Below are 17,500 nucleotides of genomic sequence, written 5' to 3' on the forward strand. Positions count from 1 at the left end.
GTGAAACTATCTCAGGCTGTGTGTGTGTGTGTGTGTGTGTGTGTGTTTGTGTTTGTGTGTGTGTCATATCCAGTTAAAGAATCTCCCCACCCCTCTCTCTCTCTCTTTCTCTCTCTCACACACACAGAAGTATGGCACATTAAATTATACCACCATACAAACCCATGCACACGCATACACACACATGCACACATACACACTTTCTTCCTTTCTCTCTCTCGCGAACACACACACACACACACACACACACACACACACACACACCATACAGTGTGTCGGTCCCATGGGCATTTAGAAGGGCCTGTGTAAATGGCTCTCTGTGGGTTTACTGCCATCAGGCGTCCAGGCCGGGGTGTTTACAGGCCTTCCTCTCTCAACCTGTCTGGCCTGGGGGCAGAATATGAGGCCTCCCTCCACACCCTGCCTGCCTGCCTGCCTGCTTCTAGAGACCACCACTAGCAGTGATGTCCACCTGCTCTCCTGGTCTCCTGTGCCTTTGCTTAAAGCTCTGCTTAAAGTGTGCACACACTCTCAAACACACACACACACACACACACACACACACACACACACACATAAACATGCACACACACACACACACACACACACACACACACACACACACACACACACACACACACACACACATAAACATGCACACACATATGCAGACACACACACACACACACACACACACACACACACACACACACACATAAACATGCACACACATATGCAGACACACACACACACACACACACACACACACACACAGAGTCAGTCACACACACACACACACACACACACACACACACACACACACACACTCATAACAAGACTCTTTTGTGTGTGTCTGTGTATCATGTTATTCTCCTGTGGCTTAGGTGGGGTAAGGTGTTGTATGGATAATGGCTCTAGAGTGAAAAAGAAAAAAATATATATATATTGATCTGTGCTGTAAGTCCAGGTACAAGTGTCTGCTTAATAAATGCAAGTGTATCCATGCGTTCTATTCACTAAATGATCGTTCCGATGCACTCCATTTGTTTCTTGGCAGCTATAACTGCTGGTGGCACAATGCCAACCGCCCTGGCTGGAATGTGGGCTTTGGCACCCTCTAATGCTCCGCTATCTGAATGGACACCACCCCAACGTTCACACACACACACACACACACACACACACACACTGAAATACAATCCTCTGGGTGGGGAGGGGGCAAAGTATGACTCTCTACAGTGGCATGCCTTCAGCATAGTGGTCATTGCCAATGGGTGGACATCATTCCCTCAAATAGAACTCCTCATGAGGCCATAGTTTCAGTTGTATGGAGTTTACTGCACCGCACTCTTCATCTGCATCTCTTGTGATACCCCCGCGTGGGGTAAAAGAGTGTCTGGGGGCATATTTACCCCCCACCCCACCCCTGGCGGTGGCCATAGAGGGATATCTAATGTTTTACAGGGCGTGGTGTGTGTGTTTGTGTGCATGTGCATGTGTGCGTGTGTGTGTGTGTGCATGTGTGTGTGTGTGTGTGTGCGTGTGAGTGTGTTTGTGTGTGTGAATGTGTGTGTGTGTGTGTGTGTGTGTGTGTGTGTGTGTGTGTGTGTGTGTGTGTGTGTGTGTGTGTGTGTGATCTCTGTGTGTGCATGTAGAGTAACAAGGGATCATGTTAGCACTGTAACTTTTTCAGCTGTTAATTATAAAACCTTTAAGTGATTCCCAGGGATTTTTAACAGAGACACACTGTCTGCCTAGGACAATTTAAAAATAAGAGCCCACGCTTCAGTGACCAAAACCAAGGAGCTTACCTATTCTTAATAAGGACACTTTTTTTCTATTTGTCGGCCTTAATTGTTATTCATTTTAGATAAGCCTCCACTGCATGAATTAATTAAGATACAATGTAAATTAGGATGGCAAAGAGCACTCTGTATGCTAATAATAGTACGTGGTACAAGAACAACTGAACATGTAGTCATAGAAGTTGCATAGTACTAGCAACAGTTGTAGATGTAGCAATTAACAGCTATAGTGAGGGTAGTTGTTCTTTGTTGGTGTTGGTTGGCTAGCATTAGCAGCAGTTGCACTAATATTACTACTAGTAGCAGTGACAGTAGTGTCAGGTATAAAGTACATTATCTACTGGCTCCTCACAAATACAAGTAGTAGCAAGTATGTAGTAAACAAACTACTAAACTACTAACTAATAAACAAATAAACTAAAATAATGTGTGCTCGCTCTTCACAAAAAAGTAAACAACAACAAAAACAAAACAATGCACATAGAATATTTTTGCTTTTGTAATTAACACACTAATATTACATTGATATAGAATAAATTAAACCCCTAATATTTGTTATTTTCCCCACACAACAGTAATGTTTACAACACAAAGCTTTTCATTAAATTGCCTAATGAGAAACCATTGTAACACATCGAACTATGTCTGCCATAGCTGTTTACAAAGACAAGCAGCACATTTTGTCAAATGTGCTCTTGGGCACAATGAGTCGTGGTGATGAGCAGAAGTTAGTGTGGCCCCAGGCATGAGTCGCGGTGATGAGCAGAAGTTAGTGTGGCCCCAGGCATGAGTAATTCAGGGTTGAATGAGAGGGAGAAGAGTCCATTTATTCATGGAGTCAATCAGGAGAGGGGGGTCATTCTTCACCAGGACACCATTATGGACGCAGAACAGGACACAAGCCACATCAGGGGTGATTTGGGCAGGGAGGGGGGGGGCAGAGTTATAATGACCTTCAGTCTGACCTTGACCTTGGCAACTGTTGCCCCTCTGTGGGAGTCCTTTTGTGTTTTCACGCCCAAATGTTTTCTTCCTTACGTTTATTCTTTACTCCTTTCTTTCTTTCTTTCTTTCTGTCTTCTTTTCTTTCTTTCTTTCTTTCTTTCTTCTTTTCTTTCTTTCTTTCTTTCTTTGTGTTATTCATTCATTCATTCTCTTTTATTGTTAGTTCTGCTAAAACCATCAGGGGATGTTGGATGGAGGTTGCAACTACTTCCAGTTTTTACACACACAAAAAAAAACCTTGACCTTTGACCTCTGTGAAAGTGTACTCAGGGTGGAGGCACCAGTGAGAACCTATTCCCGGGTTACGGGGGTACGCTTGACCCCTTGTCGGACCGAGATCAGGTTTTAAACAAGCCCAGACTTCTCCAGGGGATTTACAGAGTCTTTTGGGGAAAGCTGGGGTGGGTCACCATCGGTTGAGGTCAACTTTTGAAGGGAGCTCTGTTCGCGCTCCTGTGTGTGTGTGTGTGTGTGTGTGTGTGTGTGTGTGTGTGTGTGTGTGTATGTATGTGTGTGTGTGTGTTGCATGCGCAAAGAGGCAAATCACTGCCTTTAATCAGGCACAGCTGCCTATTTTTGCTCTTTCACCTCCCTCTCTCCCTCACTCGCACCTACTCAGATGTTTTTTTCATTAAAAGAAAAAAGTATATATTAAAAACTACAAATAATGCTGGCCTGAGGATGTTCTTGTTGGGTGATGGGGAACAGATGCTCTCTCTCTCTCCCTCCCCTCTCTCTGTCTCTCTCTCTCTCTCTATCTCTCTCTCTCTATCTCTCTCTCTACACAGACAGACAGAGGAGCCCCGGCCTGGCAGAAGAAGATGAAGGATCCATTTGCATTTCATGAGTTTTAATTATGTTCCACCCCCTTCCTCAGATCAACATACCCCACCGCATACACACACACACACACAGACACAAACACACACTCACACACACACAACCTTACAAACCATGCTCCACTGCTTTATCATGTTCTGGCAGTCAGAAACCCGCCCGACTACACCCTACGACCCCCCACCCCCCCACCCACCCACCGATGCACGCACACACACACACACACACACACACACACACACACACACCACCACCACCACCACCAGTGAAAGGGGGCAGTGATAGATTAAGGTAGTCTGTGTGCTTGCCTCTCTTTCTTTGTGTTCCATAAATTAAAAAAAGAGGGAGAGAATATATAGTCTCCCCATAGACTGTGGATAAGAAAGTGGTGGGACACAGATAATGACTTTAGGAGGGTGTTTTGAGGACTGTTAAAAGCAAGCGCAGGAGACCCAGTGGGGTGGGGGGGTGGGGGGGGCAATAAAAGGATAACGTAATTATTTTGCCGTCTCGTCCTTGACCCCTCCCAGGGGGCGAGTATCACAGGGGTAAAGGCTGGGAGTATGTGTGCGTGTGTGCCCATGTGTGTGTGTGTGTGTGTGTGTGTTAGGGGCGGCTGGCATCCTTGGACTCAGCAGCACCTGCGTGATCCCAATAGAACAATGGCAGATTGGCCGTTTTTGTTGTGAATGTCATGTTTCCCATGCTAATTTTCTGCACGTCAGATGTTTAAATTGTTTAATCACTTCAAAACAAAAGTGACTTTTGTTTAGTGCACCTCTTTGTTTGTTTAGATGTTTGTTTGTTTCATATAAGATGCATCTTACATATTACTTTCTTTAGTGTATTGGTGTTTAAAGTGGCATGTCTGTAAACACAGAGCTAGTTTTATACCAGCAGTGTGATGGGCCCGTGAAAATGCTTTATTTGCTAACAGTCTTGGTGCTATATATCTGAAATGCAAAATACAAAAAGTTGACACTAGGTATCACTCCAGAGATCAGCCACTGTGTATCTATCTGTTTGTTTATATACAGAATAACCTTAGCTTGCCATTTATAAGGCTATTTTCTGTCTTTTTCCTGGAGTTAGGATGAATATGTTGGTCTTGCAGAGTGGCGAATGAACGCTGGTGCCGCAGACAGAGTAGCTGAGGATCCTGTCTGTGTCTGAGATGAACTGTCATGATACGGTGACATATGAAAGTCAAGGACAAAAGAAGACGGAGCACATGTTCATACAATTCATTTGCATCCTTAAGTAGGCGATGATGTGATTTGTTTGCATGTGTCTTTGTGTGTGTGTGTGTGGGGGGGGATTACGTGTGTGTGTGTGTGTGTGTGTGTGTGTGTGTGTGTGTGTGTGTGTGTGCGTGTGTGTGTGTGTGTGCGTGTGTGTGTACTGTATGTGTGTGTGTGTGCGCGCGTGTGTGTGTGTGTGTGTCGGTCAGTGGAAGAAAGAGCGAGAGAAAGTGTGTCTGTGTGTGTGTGTGTGTGTGTGTGTGTGTGTGTGTGTGTGTGTGTGTGTGTGTGTGTGTATGTGTGTGTGTGTGTGTGTGTGTGTGTGTGTGTGTGTGTGTGTGTCAGTCAGAGGGTGAATGTGTCTGCATATGTTTTTGGGTAGCGGGGGTTGGATAATGTCATTCCCCTATTGTTTTGGGGTGCAGGGGTGAGGTGAATGAGGAGGGGCATATCGGATTTCACTGACAGGGTGCAGATCTGGGGGTCACCCTCACCATACCCCACAATTATTTTTTTTGGGGGGTCTGGGGTGTGAAGGGTGGCAGGGTTGCATATGTTTTGGGGAGTATACGGTGCCCTTCGTTCATCGAAGTGCCCTTCACATCGTCGTTTCCACATCATTGCCCTCCTTCACCAGTTTGTTGGTAAAGACAATCATCTCCTTTCCTTGGCTCACAAAAAATAATAAAGTCCTTGACCACCCTCAAACTGTTATGAGTAATACAAAGCATAAGGACATGTTCAGCAAATAGGTTTAAGAGATTATGACTGTGTTCCAATGTGCATATATCTGTACTTACAGAACTTGTGCACTCATAAAGGTATTGTATGTAAAGGAAGTATGCAAATTGAAACACAGCTCATGTATGACATCTGTAACCAAGGGTGTATGTTTTTTGTTGAATATAAGTTTTTTGTTCTTGTTACATGTGTTCAGGAGCTGTCTGTTATTGTCGAGAACATTCCCACATACACACATTATCACATGCTGTGTATATCTGTGTATTTTTGCAATGTCTTCTACTCACTGAAAATTGTATATAGATTGCTGTAAATTCGTATGAAAGGCAGTGAAAGGCATTGAAAATTCTATTTCTGTATATGTTTTTTTGTGTGTGTTTGTTTTCTCCTGATCGTGCCAACATGTTTATTATTTTTATTATTATTATTTATTTTTTATTGTAGTGTCTACCATCACCACAAGATGGTAGTATGCCCATTTGGTTTATGGCATGCACTGCCATTCATAGTAGGTTACTATAATGAAGCTGAACAAAGAGTGGGAGACAACTTCTTATAATCCCCTGTGTTCTTTAGATATCAGAGAAGCATACGTTCATTCACAAGCAAATATTGTACATTTCATTTCATTTGTGCTAATTAACAATGCTTAAATCCCAGCTGCTGATCATGATTATTCAATCTTACTGATGTACTTAGAAACCAACACACGATGGCGCTGTTACCATAGTTTTCCCCAAGACACTCCAATGGAAATAATCGACCACTTATGTCTGTTCACTAGTCTGGTGGCTTTCCGTACATGTCCCATGATGATTGAGGGCTTCCCCAAAACTTCTGATTGCCTCAATGAACATTGGTCTATTTATGAATATGAATCGCATCTAGCATTAAAATTTAAATTAGATAGGCTAAATCTAAATCATCTCAAATGCAATAGAGAAGGAAAATACGCCAATGCATTGATGTGGTAAGCAACATCCTTTATTTTGAAAACAATATTTTAATTGAGTTAAACATAAACTTGAAACATAACACTCAGCACGCATATGGCAAAAAGATCAAGTGACATAATGACTCAGGATGTAAAGGCAGAACAGGCAACAAAGCAGTCTTCATTGGAGCTTTCTGCTCCTCAGACTAAATGCGTCTCACAATACAAATCAGTGATTTACTGAAGTACTTCAAATAGACTGTCTTTAACCTGGGAGCTTAGGCTATAGGTCATGTAAAAAAAGCCACGTTTCCTCTCTGATCTTGAGTCAACCCCTCAGGTGACAGGTTTAAGGCATTTCGAACCTAGCTTCCCTTTTTTCTGATCTGAATCTTTTTGTTGACTCGGCAGTGATTTTACGTCCCAGCGAGATATGCCGTCGGCTCGGTAAGGTGAACCGCGTGCATGGAATTCACAAGGGTTGGTCTACCTCATTCCCAACACCCGACAGTGAAACGCGACGCCGTTGACACCAGAGCAGCCACGCTCCTCAGACACTTTGCATGACAGCTTTAAGGCGATCAGCTGATCGAGAGCTCCCGAGTCATCTGGCAAACGACCTCACAGTAACGGAGTAACCAATGATAACGCAACATGTCTATAGGCCTAACGCACATACACACTTCTGCTGTTAGTTAACAGTAGGCTAATGGTAGGCAATTACTCAATCTAAGGTCCAACTTACTGTAGAGAACAAACTGCACTGATTTGTACGTGTTTAAACCAGCTGTTCCTAGGCACATGCAGAGTTGGCATTTTACCACTAGGCTACTGTTGGCGAAAATGAAATGATCAGAAAGTCTACTTTTCCATATGTGCGTACGTTTTTCTTTTTCTTTTCATGATTGGTTCTGGATAGTGCATAAAGCACACACTGGACAATTACAGCACATGTAACACATTCAGCAAACATTGTCAAGGCAATTCATCAAAAGTTTATTTCATTTGGTTTCAGTGCTATCCCTTGATGAAGCATGGTGCTTTTAACACAGATGATGGCAAACACACTTTTGCTTTCTAATCTGGCTGATACCACACCCTGTGGACGGGTTTCCCATACATGGATTAAGCCATATCTTAAAAACTAATCTAAAACCTTTTCATTTCAGTGGATATCTTTGCTGAATTTATCTTTTAGTCTAAGACCCGACTTAATCAATGTACAAGAAACTGTCCCTGTAAGTTCTAAGCAGCCCTGCATGTTGGATACCTTGATCTAAATCATTTAGTATATGTGATATCTTTTAGTTGTTTAAAAACAAAAACAAAATACTTTTCAAAACCCTTCCTAACAGATGCAAATGATGTTTCAAATTTGCTGGCGCCAAGATGATGCCTAATTAGGACACGTTGAAAAGAAAGGCGACAAAAAGGTACAGGCACACCTGCTTCTCAAGGAGACAAGAGATTGCAGCTTGTCACATTCAAGTATGAGTCACAGATATTTTGCACAGGTAGCTGCAAAAATCCTTCCATTTTGACCAAAGGGTCAGTTATCCAACACACATGCAACACAGTCAATTCCGAGACATGGTTTGTCCTCTTCAAATGTTAGTCTTTATCATTGAATTATTTGTAACACATCATCATTGATACCTTCTGTATATATTCAAAATCAGTAGGTAAGTGCAGTACATGAAGTCTACAACAAAATATTTAGCATAAATATTAAAGGGTTCTTCGTTGTCACACTCTTTGATAGCTATCTGGGCCATAATCTTATTGGACAGTACTAAGTCCATTTAGGTGGAATAGTCAAGGATGCAGCATCTGGTCAGGAAGTGACCCACTGAATGCAAGTTGTCTTTGAGCATCTGAGCGGACAGGAGTGAATACACCTGTGCCCCAAGACCTGCATCCCACGTAAAGCAACAAAATGCTTCAGGGGCAAAAAGAAAGATAAAAAGCATCGTAATAAGCATTAGTGTTAGCCGAATCCAAGATATTTTTCAACACACTAATTCTGGTACAGCCCACACATGATGCTTTTATTCCTAGCTAAGGCAAAAAAAAAGGTTTTGCTGGAAAAAAAAGAAAAGAATGAAAAATCAATAATAAACATTGTTACTGTTTGTGTTTAATACTGTCTGCCAATCACAACTGCCTCACCATTACACAAAATAAATAAAAAATATTGTTCAGTGGAAATGAACCATGTTTCAGAAACCAGATTTGTTTCACAAAACAAACACTTAACTGAGCTTACAATGAATAGCACTTAGCTACTTTTAGACACGTATTTAAAAAAAGAGCGGAAGAAAGATTAAAATGTTGAAAAATGTACATATTAGTCAGCTGAGTGCTACTTGCACAGACAACAAAAGGCACATGTGAATGTCTGCTCAAAACTGTTTGACACTCTACTTCAAGATTTCAACTGCATAACTTTACCCTAAATAAAGGCTAAATGGCTATCAATAGAAGGAATGGTAATATCATAGCACCATCTTGTTGACAAAAAAGATTTTCAAATGATTGTCATCTTACAAAAAAAGCCAAACAAAAAAAACAACTGAAAGAATCTACATTTTTCAAACTGTATATGTATGCAGTTTTGCTTTTGTGTCACTTCGCTGTATATCTTAGATCAAAACAGTTTCCCTCAGGCCCTATACTTTATACTGTACATGCACTTTGGTTAAAATACTTCAACACATTTTTATTTATATTTTTCCTTAGCATTATAAGAAAACAAAACTAAACACAAACAAAAATTGACTAATGGTGTAACTAAACCATGGCAAACACTCTTTTAGGCATTTAAATGGCAACAACAAGCTCTTCAGAGTATATATTTTTTGTCGACTAAGCAACACAACAATACTATGTACATATATGTAAAAAGTGTTATAAATAGGTTTTAAACCATCGATACTATATACATCTTCAAATTATGACAGTATTGATTGTTACAGGTCTGGTTTTTGGGGTGCATGTATCTTTCTCAAGGGAGGTGTTGCCCATGGGTTCTTGACAGAGGTTGATGAAGTTTTCTCTGGGGAGAGGGGGGATATGCTTTGGAGGGGGGAGAGGGGGGGGGGTGTTTTGGCTTCAGAGCTTAGTTATCTGGAGTTGATAAGAGGAGATGGAAGTTGGGGTAAGGTAGGGTGGGATTTTAGGGGGTGAGGGAGTTGGGGATAGTGAGGGGAGGTTGTGGGGGGGGGGGGATGGGTCAAAGGTCAGGGGTCAGGGTTCTCATTCGCGCTTTCTTAAGATGAGGTAGATCAGTCCACTGATCAGTGCCAAGGGGAAGGCCACCCAGGCCAGGATGTAGGCAAAGCCGTAGGACTCCGACTCATGCACCCAGTCCGGACTCTTCACTGTGTAGATGATGGCACCGCTCATGACAAACAGACCTGTGGAGAGACAAGGGTGGGGTGAGGGGGGTATGGTGAGCAAGAGAATCAATAGGTTTCCCATCATCATTTCCTCACAGTTGTGCCTTCTTCCATACCATCTTCCATGCCATTATTTAACTGAATTTTGTGTTTTTCTTTTTTTGTTTTCTTTTTGTTGTTTGTTTTTGTACTAGCTAAATAGTTTTTCCGTGTTTTTTTGTCTAGCTTTGATGCTAACACTAGGTTAAGTTTTAGTTACTGTGGTGTGGTGGACATTGTGAGCACTGACTGGTTTAGGATGAAAACAACCTGCGTAGCCCTGGGCAGTGGGGTGTTTATTTCCTCAGAGTCTCTGGGCTCTCTGGGTTGGCACCGGACACCTCGTGTCCTCACGTGAACCTACAGTGGTGATGTGACTCAGCCTACGCTAACCCTCCTCAGGAGACACTCTCCTGTTCTCCTTCACTTCTCTCTCTCTCCTTAACTACATTCTCTCTCTCTGTTCTCTCTCTCTCCTTAACTATATTCCCTCTCTCTCTCTCCGTCTCTCCTTAACTACTTTCTAAGAGTAACTCTTCCACTCTGATTTTCTGCTCTCTCTCTCTCTCCTTGTTTATGCTTTCTTTCTCTCAAAGGAGACACTCTCCACTTCTCTCTTCTTTCTCTCTCTCTATCCCTCTTTCTCTCTAAGGAGACACTCTTCCTGCTCTCCTTCACTTCTTTCTCTTCACTTCAGTTTTGTTTCACTATTCTGATGTCTTTGGGTCGACAATTCTTGACAGTGTTTCCTCTATGTTGATTTGGTAGTGGCGGCCCCCCACGGTTTCATTTTCTTCCCCCACGGTATCAGAAATGGGGCAGACGTACAATAGTCGCAGTTGCCTTTCATTGCAAATTCACTGTGCAGACCTGTTGTAGATTCTCCAAATATACAGCTCAATCACGACTTAAAATAATGCCTCATTGTGTGTGAATAGAGGTGAATACATATAATTGTTTGTGTTGCAGCGAAGTGTCAGTTGTCAGTTCTGTGGGGGGGGGGGGGGGGGGGGGGGGGGGGGGGGGGCAAAAAATCCTAGAGGAAACACTGCTTGAATTTACATTGCTGGTTCTCTCGTTAGCTACAGCTATGCTGTATGGCTATGCTAGGTGGACGATTCCCTTATTACAAGTTTGTTTACCATCAAATTGGCTTCATAGTGGTTATATTAAATTAAGGTGACAATCTTGCATAGTGTACCTTTAACTACCTTCTTGAAGTATCTCTTTCACTTTGATTTACTGCTCTCTCTCTCCTTTCTTACTGTTTCTTTCTCTCTCCTTCACTAGTCTTCCTGACTGTCTTTTCCATCCCTTCTTCTAACCTCTATCCCCCCCTCTATCTCTCTATTTCTCTACATCTCTCATTTACTTCTCACTTTGCTCTCTCTCCCTCCCAATATATTTCTCTCACATTGTTTTCTTTCTTCTCTCACTACCCTTCTCTCTCGGCCTTGGCCTCCCTCTCTCTCTCTGCCCCCCCCTCGCTCTCTCTCTCTCCCCCCGCTCTCTCTCTACCTCTCTCTCCTCCGCTCTTTCTCTCTCTCTCTCTCCTCCGCTCTTTCTCTACCTCTCTCTATCCCACTCCTATTCTCTGTCCCTTATCACTCGCCTGCTGAACTTCACTCATTCAACACCGCTGCCGCTTTGAAAAGGCCACGGCCCACTTCTCCAGCAGTGACTGGGCACTTTCTGAGGACTGGGTGAGTGGACGGGTGGGGGGGGGGTTATGGGTGGGTGGGGGGCATCTCCATCTGTGTACCCATGACGACCTTTCCCTCTTGAGTCCGACTCTCTGTCTCTGCTGCCAAGAGACGTGGGCGCTTCCGCTCCAAAACCTCGCACGCGCACCCGGTCGCTGCTCGTGCCCGTGCCCACTCTTACCGGCAGGACGAGCTTGCCCGCCTGCCAGACAGCCCGTGGAGGTTTGCCTGGCGCCGAGGCACAATGGCACCACGAGGGCCGGTAATGGCTTTCTGAAAGGGCACACGCCTGCTAGACGGCCATTGCCAGACTATATGTCAGTTCAGGTTTTGGCTGTCTGAAAAACTCTCAGTCGAGGTGAGCAGAAACGGACACATTTCTGGGAAAGAAAAACAATCTTCGTGGAGTCTTTTCTCAAGATTTGTCAGGTACCCAAATAAATGTCAGGACCCAAATAAATACTTATACAAGAGCTATACGACACTAACGAGATAAATTGTGCCATATTATATTCAATGCTACAAAGTACAATAATTCAATCTTTTTTTTATACGACTTTGCTTCTGTAATTAAATTTCCGATGCCACAGGACAAAACTGGCCACCCGCCTCTTAAATCTCAAGTCTTTATTATCAATTTCCGTGGCCAGAATAACTGTTTATGTCTGTGTCTCCTATTTCCTGCCTGTTCTTTTATAAGAGGTGGCAGGGCTCGTTATCTGAATGAAGAGCTCTCTTAATCCAATAAGGGCGAGTCCATTCCGAGTCGTTCGAGGGTGCAGCCAGTGCTCACATTTCAACCTGAGTCACGCGCAGACTTAGCGCAAAGGGCTAGCAAGGAGATCAACTACTCTCTCTCCCGGAGACAGAGAGAAAGAGAGATGGAGAGAAAGAGAGGGAGAGAAAGAGTGAAGAGAGAGAATGAAAGGGGGAGAGAGGGGAGATAGAGCTGTAGAGAGAAAAATGAGATACACAGAGATATCAACTATACTCTCTGCTTTGGAACGGGAGAGAGACGGAAGAGAGAAAGAAGAAGAGAAAGAGAGAAATTGAGAGAGAGAAACAAATCATAGAGAGAGAACGGCAGGACCCTGGTCAAGACTAGACACCCTTGTGCTGCCTTATCCATTCCAGTAGCCTATGTCATCTCATACTAATGACAGCAGGGCAGAAATAGCTCAATGTCCCGTGAGACTGCACTGTCCACTTCAGACCCCAAGCCCCGGCCTCTTCTCTCCTAGCACTGTGCTAGCCCTTGATGTCATGCAACCTGAGACACAATTGGTCCGCTTATCACATTTCTGGGGCCAGAAAGCTTGTGTAAATACACAACACACGTGTTGCACATTTGTTCACTGAGAGAGAAAACTGCTCTCTCGGCTGAAATGGCTGAAATAGGTGTAGGTTATTGTGGTATAATTTGTTTCGTTTATCATGCTTTTGTTTGACAAATTGGGTGGGATACTATTACTGTATGAATGATTCAAGTATACCTACATGAAAATCTACAACCATGCCAACTAAACCATTCCGCCAAAGATAGTTGTTTTTTTATTTTTCTCAATTCTATAATAGATCATGACTCTTTAAAAGACTAGAGCTGTCCTGACTGAAATGTGGGACCTTGTGGCGCAACGGTAGCACGTCTGAATCCAGATCAGAAGGTTGCTTGTTCAAATCACATCGGGGTCAAAAAAATCAACACTCTAATCTTTAGGGCAGCCGTGGCCTACTGGTTAGCGCTTTGGACTTGTAACCGGAGGGCTGCTGGTTCGAACTCCGACCAGTAGGAACGGCTGAAGTGCCCTTGAGCAAGTCACCTAATCCCTCACTGCTCCACGAGCACCGCTGTAACAGGCAGCTAACTGCATCGGGATTAGTGTGTGCTTCACCTCACTGTGTGTTCACTGTGTGCCGAGTGTGTTTCACTAATTAATGGACTGGGATAAATGCAGACCAAATTTCCCTCACAGGAAAAAGTATATATACTTATTACTTATACTTATAATATGTGAGGTTTATGAGTTATGTGATGTGCACTGCATTATGTGATTCATTGCTGGGTGATAACACACTCCACTCAAGACTCCACACAGATTGTGAGTGTGGTCTGTTTGGGAGCACAGAAGAGACGCACAGCGCAGACGGACAAGAGTGCCACTCACTTGCGAGGACCTGGAAGACTCCGGTGAGGAAGAAGCGGCCGCCCTTCTGCAGAGTGAAGAGCTGGCAGAAGAAGAGGAAGAGCGAGATGAAGCTGAAGATGATGGACAGGATCATGAGAGCCTGCACCGCCTGTATCCACTCTGCACACACACACACACACACACACAGAGAGAGAGAGAGACAGAGAGAGATGGAGAAGAAGGGACAAAGGTTACCATTGGCAGGTCAACCCAAAACACTGTTCACACTGCACACAATCTCAGCCTGTAACAGAAAACACAGTTGTGATGAAAACCAGTACAATAATTCTGTATGTGGTAACTATAAAAAGACATCTAGATTCAAGTTAACACACATTTCAGGATATTACATAACAAATATTTAAGAGACAATGGGTGTTATATAAGTTTGTCTGTTCGTTCTGTGCATACATTTACATTGCATATGCTGCATGCTGTCGGCATGTCTTTAACAAATGTTGAAGAAGTTGACTAATGAATAAACCAAACATACAGAGTCCTTAAGCGTAATGCTGCACACAGGTTTTGGGGCCCACAAGAGACAAAGCAAACAAAATGGGGCTCAGCCGAGGTTTGTACGACTGGAAAATGAATTTGGCTCTTTGAACCAAAGTCTCCAGCCAAAATATCAACGTTAGGTCAACGCCACAAGCACAACAACCGTCTGAGACTCAACGAAACAGACAGAGCATCAACATCAAACGATGATGAAGTAACAGAACTAGAGGAGGGAAGAGTTGAAGTAGTCCAGATAATGGATATAAAATGAATAGATGGGGTGGATGGGACCTGGTGTGTGTGGTGTCTGCGGATGTCTCTGGTGATGATACTAACAGCCATGGCTTTTTGCCACCTCCTATGCCTATAGCTGCATGTTCAACTACCGGAAACTCCAACAACACAGCTTACACACTTACTAGGTGCATATATAAGTCAAGTCACTTTATTTACATAACACCTTTAAAAACGGGAGTTGGAACTTTGGGAAAAGAATTGCAATCTGATCTAGAACTAGAATTTCACAACTGTAATTGGAACCAGAACTTTATCTACAATTAGAATGAGAATGTCCACTGCTGACATGAGGACTCCTGCTCTCTGCAGAGATCCACCCCCACATCCGACTAGACACAACACATACCAGAACAACAACAATCCCTGTTGCCACAACTGCTCCCATAAGACAAGATGACCAGAGTTCGTGGGAATCCTTCCCTGCTCAGCTGTAGCACGTGTTCAACAGAGCCTCTCCCATTATAACGGTTTCACTATGAGTAGAGCAGCTACACTCAAGACTCCTACACATCAACATTACATTAATAGGCGACCATTGAGAGTTGTACATGGCAGGTATAGGCTTTTAGCAGCTATTTACTGCTACAGGTCAAATTCAATTATGTCCAATGTTAGAGAGCTTCATACACACACACACACACACACACACACACACACACACACACACACACACACACAAATAAAGGGGTAGCCTCTTTCAGACCCTTGTTGTGCCAGGAACCCTTAGCGGAGGCTTTCGTAATGGGAAAGGGGTGGACGAGGGCAGGGAGGGATATCCTGTTTCTAAAAGCACCAAGACTCTAAAGTGCAGTTCCACGCTCATATTGATCCCCTCCTCCTCCTCCTCCAATCCTCAGGCCAAGGTGAAGGCAACAAACCCCATCTCTACCTGCGCCTGATGGACACTCCAGTCTCCGTGGAGAGGATCTAATTATTTTATTGCCCCCATGCTGCACCCTGATTGGTTGAAGTCTGCCCTGGAGAGCCTGAACGGATGCTGATGGATGATGGATTGCTCTGAGAGCTTCCTGAGTAGCAGGAAATATAATTTGTTTGTTTTGCGAGGCAGAGAGACCTTTCAAAACAACAGCGAAGAAAGCTTTGCCAAGTAGACCCATTTACATACAGGACAGACTTTCGAGGTTAGGCATCCAGATTTGTTGGCAACAACAGTCAGAGATAGGCAGGAATGTACACAGAACACAAATACCAGCTCTATTTCAACAAATGGAAAAATACTGGACATACTTGCTTACAGTGTTTATGCTTATATTGATTTGTCTAGTCTGAGTGTCGTCAGTGTAAGGTCAATGGTAAACTAATAGTAGTTCAAAATGTAAAACATTTGCACAGCTTGCATGCCAGCAATGCAAAGCGTGTGACTTGCTATTCAAATAAAGTCACATACTGTATGTTTGACTTGCTTGCCTTGAATACAACGGTTTGCAGATAGAAATGAATGAATAGACAAATACATTCATTTAACATGGCACAGCTGTGTCAGTGTATTGCATGCAATTACACTATTCTTTAAAATAAGATCATGTTTGTTTAAACCTCTCCCTCACACACTCTCTCTCACACACACAAACACACACACACATGTACACACTGTCCAGCTGCAGAGAGTTGCTCTAGGTATTCCAACCCCGTGCAGCATGTCTATTTCTTGTCTGAGAGTCATGCTAAAAGCTTCAGGTTTCTCTCTCTCTCTCTCCCTCTCTCTCTCTCCACCTCTCTATCTCTCCTCAGCCCCATTCCCTCGTCCCCTATCTGTCCATCTCGGGGAGGGAGCTGTCCTTCCATCGATGTGTGGCATGCGCCTCTGCTGTCCTCGGCTCTCCTCTCAGGTTTAGCTGTGTCTGCTCTCCTCTTATGACAGACAGCCCTGCCTACACATGCCTCTACCCCAGTACACACACACACACACACACACACACACACACACACACACACACACACACACACACCCTTTTATCTTTTATACATGCATTATACATGCACACTCTCTCTCTCTCTATCTCTCTGTCTCTCTCTCTCTCTCTCTCAATACATACAGTACATACACCCTTATGCACCCCTGTGTGAACTCACATACACACTCGAGCATGCGTGCACACACACACACACACACACACACACACACACTGCAAAGGGATGGCTAAGGACATAACCCTATGAGGATAGAATGACCTCAGCAATGTTGAGAATTTGGGCCTTGACAAGTTAGGTCAAACCTTCTGCCATCAATTACCATGCATTTAAATATCCAGTAATACAGAACTGTACTCCAACTGTGAAGTGAACTGTGTTGACACATACTGTAGGACAAAGTCAGATTCTGTACATTGTGCTATATCTCCTACTAATGCATTTTCTATAAGAAACCAATAACACCAAACACCAAAATCCACTACTATTTCAAGAGAGGGTACTTCATTAAAATAGTTGTACAGTATTGTATTGTAGCACTGCCTGCACATCTGTACAATATTAAAGCACAAGATTTGTCCCATTTGCACAAGAGTGCCCAGTGAAGAAAGCTATTACAGTAACTAAACTAAATGTAAACTGAGTCCATAAAATTCTCCGTACAATCATTTTAAACAATAATCATGTATGCTACATGACGTCAGTCAATTCTTCACTCCGTGTCATTCGTGAGTCATTCATTTCATGAAACATGCTGCATATTTGGCTCATTTTTGTGTGATAATGTAATCGGGCTCCATAAATGGCAATCTAATACTTTGTGGAGCGCGAGCCATGTTTTCATTAGAGGGGCCTAGGCGATAGCTGTGCTCATAGGCCCAAAA

At 43.4% G+C, this 17,500-nt stretch overlaps 1 protein-coding gene and 1 long non-coding RNA gene across 2 annotated transcripts in view; one reads left to right on the forward strand and one right to left on the reverse strand.

Annotated features, from left to right (window-relative positions):
• LOC143137708 (uncharacterized) overlaps positions 1-17,500 on the forward strand; it is a 626,567-nt gene that overhangs the window by 524,538 nt on the left and 84,529 nt on the right. The gene's annotated exons all lie outside the window — the stretch shown is intronic.
• The window catches only part of pmp22b (peripheral myelin protein 22b), a 15,109-nt gene continuing 5,144 nt past the window's right edge, over positions 7,536-17,500 (reverse strand). Inside the window, exons 4-5 of the mRNA XM_076297996.1 lie at positions 13,869-14,009; positions 7,536-9,979 (exon numbers count right to left, since the gene is read on the reverse strand). Coding sequence (XP_076154111.1) covers positions 9,819-9,979; positions 13,869-14,009 — 302 coding nt within the window. The 3' untranslated portion in view covers positions 7,536-9,818. The remainder of the gene's footprint in view (positions 9,980-13,868; positions 14,010-17,500) is intronic.

Source organism: Alosa pseudoharengus, unplaced genomic scaffold, assembly GCF_046254945.1.
Source record: "Alosa pseudoharengus isolate Yale_2024_CS ecotype anadromous, Long Island Sound unplaced genomic scaffold, YU_APseudo_1.1 YU_APseudo_1.1_scf_21, whole genome shotgun sequence".
Taxonomy (NCBI): Eukaryota; Metazoa; Chordata; class Actinopteri; order Clupeiformes; family Clupeidae; genus Alosa; species Alosa pseudoharengus.